Below are 1,663 nucleotides of genomic sequence, written 5' to 3'. Positions count from 1 at the left end.
ATGATTATCTGTTCAGAACACAACGTTATACAATACATCATTTGATAGATGAAAACCTTGACTTTCTATTGTTTAATAGGTAATATACAATTAAACATAAGAGAGAACTATCAATGAATTGTGAAAGAGAGGATGTGACAGGTGGGGTCTGATTTTCTATTTGATAACTCTGTAACCAAACAAAATTGAATGCTATAAAAGTTATGGTTTGTTTGAGCAATAATGATTTTACAGAGTATTTTATGTTTAATTTCGTACATTTTCGAGGGGTGATGGTTAAAATAGGGATGATGACATGGTAATAAAAATGTGTCACGTGTGTCACACTAGTGGAAATTTAGGATTTTTTTATATATTTCCTTGTAGAATTAAGAACTTAAAACTTGTATACTATTAATATATGGATTATTAGCTAAGATTTTATGCCATTCTAATTAGTATAACGTAAACAAAAAGTCATTTAATAAAATCTTGTGTCATGCGCAGTAACGGGTATCCAGGGCAATGGGGTTAAAAGATCATAAGCATATTATCAGCAACCAACCACCATCATACCAATTAGTTGATGAATATTTGGGCTTTTTTTAATGTGCAGGAAATACATCATGAAAAACTTGCCCTTCAGGAACAAGTAAACAACCAGCTCCTTCAGATTTCAGCACTGAAAGCTCGTATCGAGGAGCAGAGACATGGAGTAGAACGAGGAAGCCCTTTCTTGGTTGGAAGTGAGGCTTTTAGACAGTTAGGTCAGCTGAGAGAAGCCCTTATGAAAGAACAAGAGCAGAGGGAAGAGGTTGAGAGAGAGGTGTGTTAGGAACATTAGATTGTATTTCTCTAATTTGCTCTTTCTATTTACTACTCCTATAAATATTTCACTTATTAATTTTCTTCTTGTTTAAAGAAATTTGTATACAGTCATCTGGCAAAAAAATTAAAAGTATGTTGGATTAAATATACAGGGAACAGTCAGTATAGGATGGCTTACTTCATTAATGTCAAACATCGATCCTAATATTTTACTCAAATGCAGTATAACTCTTAAAAGAAAATGGAGATTGTCACAATTATAATTCATCAAAAGTGATCTATTCTAATCTTTGTAAAAATTTATTTTCCTTTTTTATATGGTCATTATGAATTTCTACGTCCATTATAATTTGATACACCATCTCTTTTCAATTAATAAACAATATTCTCAAATAACATATTATGGCTGAGGTGAAACAAAGAAATGTTGAGGTTATCTTAACTTTTCTTGTTGAAATTTACACCCACTATCATATCATTGCTGAGGTGAAACAAAGAGATGTTGAGGTTATCTTAGCTTTTCTTGTTGAAATTCACACCCTCTATCATATTATGGCTGAGGTGAAACAAAGAGATGTTGAGGTTATCTTAGCTTTTCTTGTTGAAATTCACACCCTCTATCATATTATGACTGAGGTGAAACAAAGATATGTTGAGGTTATCTTAGCTTTTCTTGTTGAAATTTACACCCACTATCATATTATGACTGAGGTGAAACAAAGAGATATTGAGGTTATCTTAGCTTTTCTTGTTGAAATTCACACCCTCTATCATATTATGACTGAGGTGAAACAAAGATATGTTGAGGTTATCTTAGCTTTTCTTGTTGAAATTCACACCCTCTATCATATTATGA

At 31.9% G+C, this 1,663-nt stretch overlaps 1 protein-coding gene across 1 annotated transcript in view; it reads left to right on the top strand.

Moving 5' to 3' along the window:
- The window catches only part of LOC106466915 (trichohyalin-like), a 33,565-nt gene that overhangs the window by 9,550 nt on the left and 22,352 nt on the right, over positions 1-1,663 (top strand). The window contains exon 8 of the mRNA XM_022394991.1: positions 596-805. Within this exon, the coding sequence (XP_022250699.1) occupies positions 596-805 (210 nt within the window). The remainder of the gene's footprint in view (positions 1-595; positions 806-1,663) is intronic.

The sequence above is a fragment of the Limulus polyphemus genome, unplaced genomic scaffold (assembly GCF_000517525.1).
Source record: "Limulus polyphemus unplaced genomic scaffold, Limulus_polyphemus-2.1.2 Scaffold2422, whole genome shotgun sequence".
Taxonomy (NCBI): Eukaryota; Metazoa; Arthropoda; class Merostomata; order Xiphosura; family Limulidae; genus Limulus; species Limulus polyphemus.
Note: the sequence above shows the minus strand (reverse complement) of the source record. Positions and strands in the feature narration are given on the sequence as shown.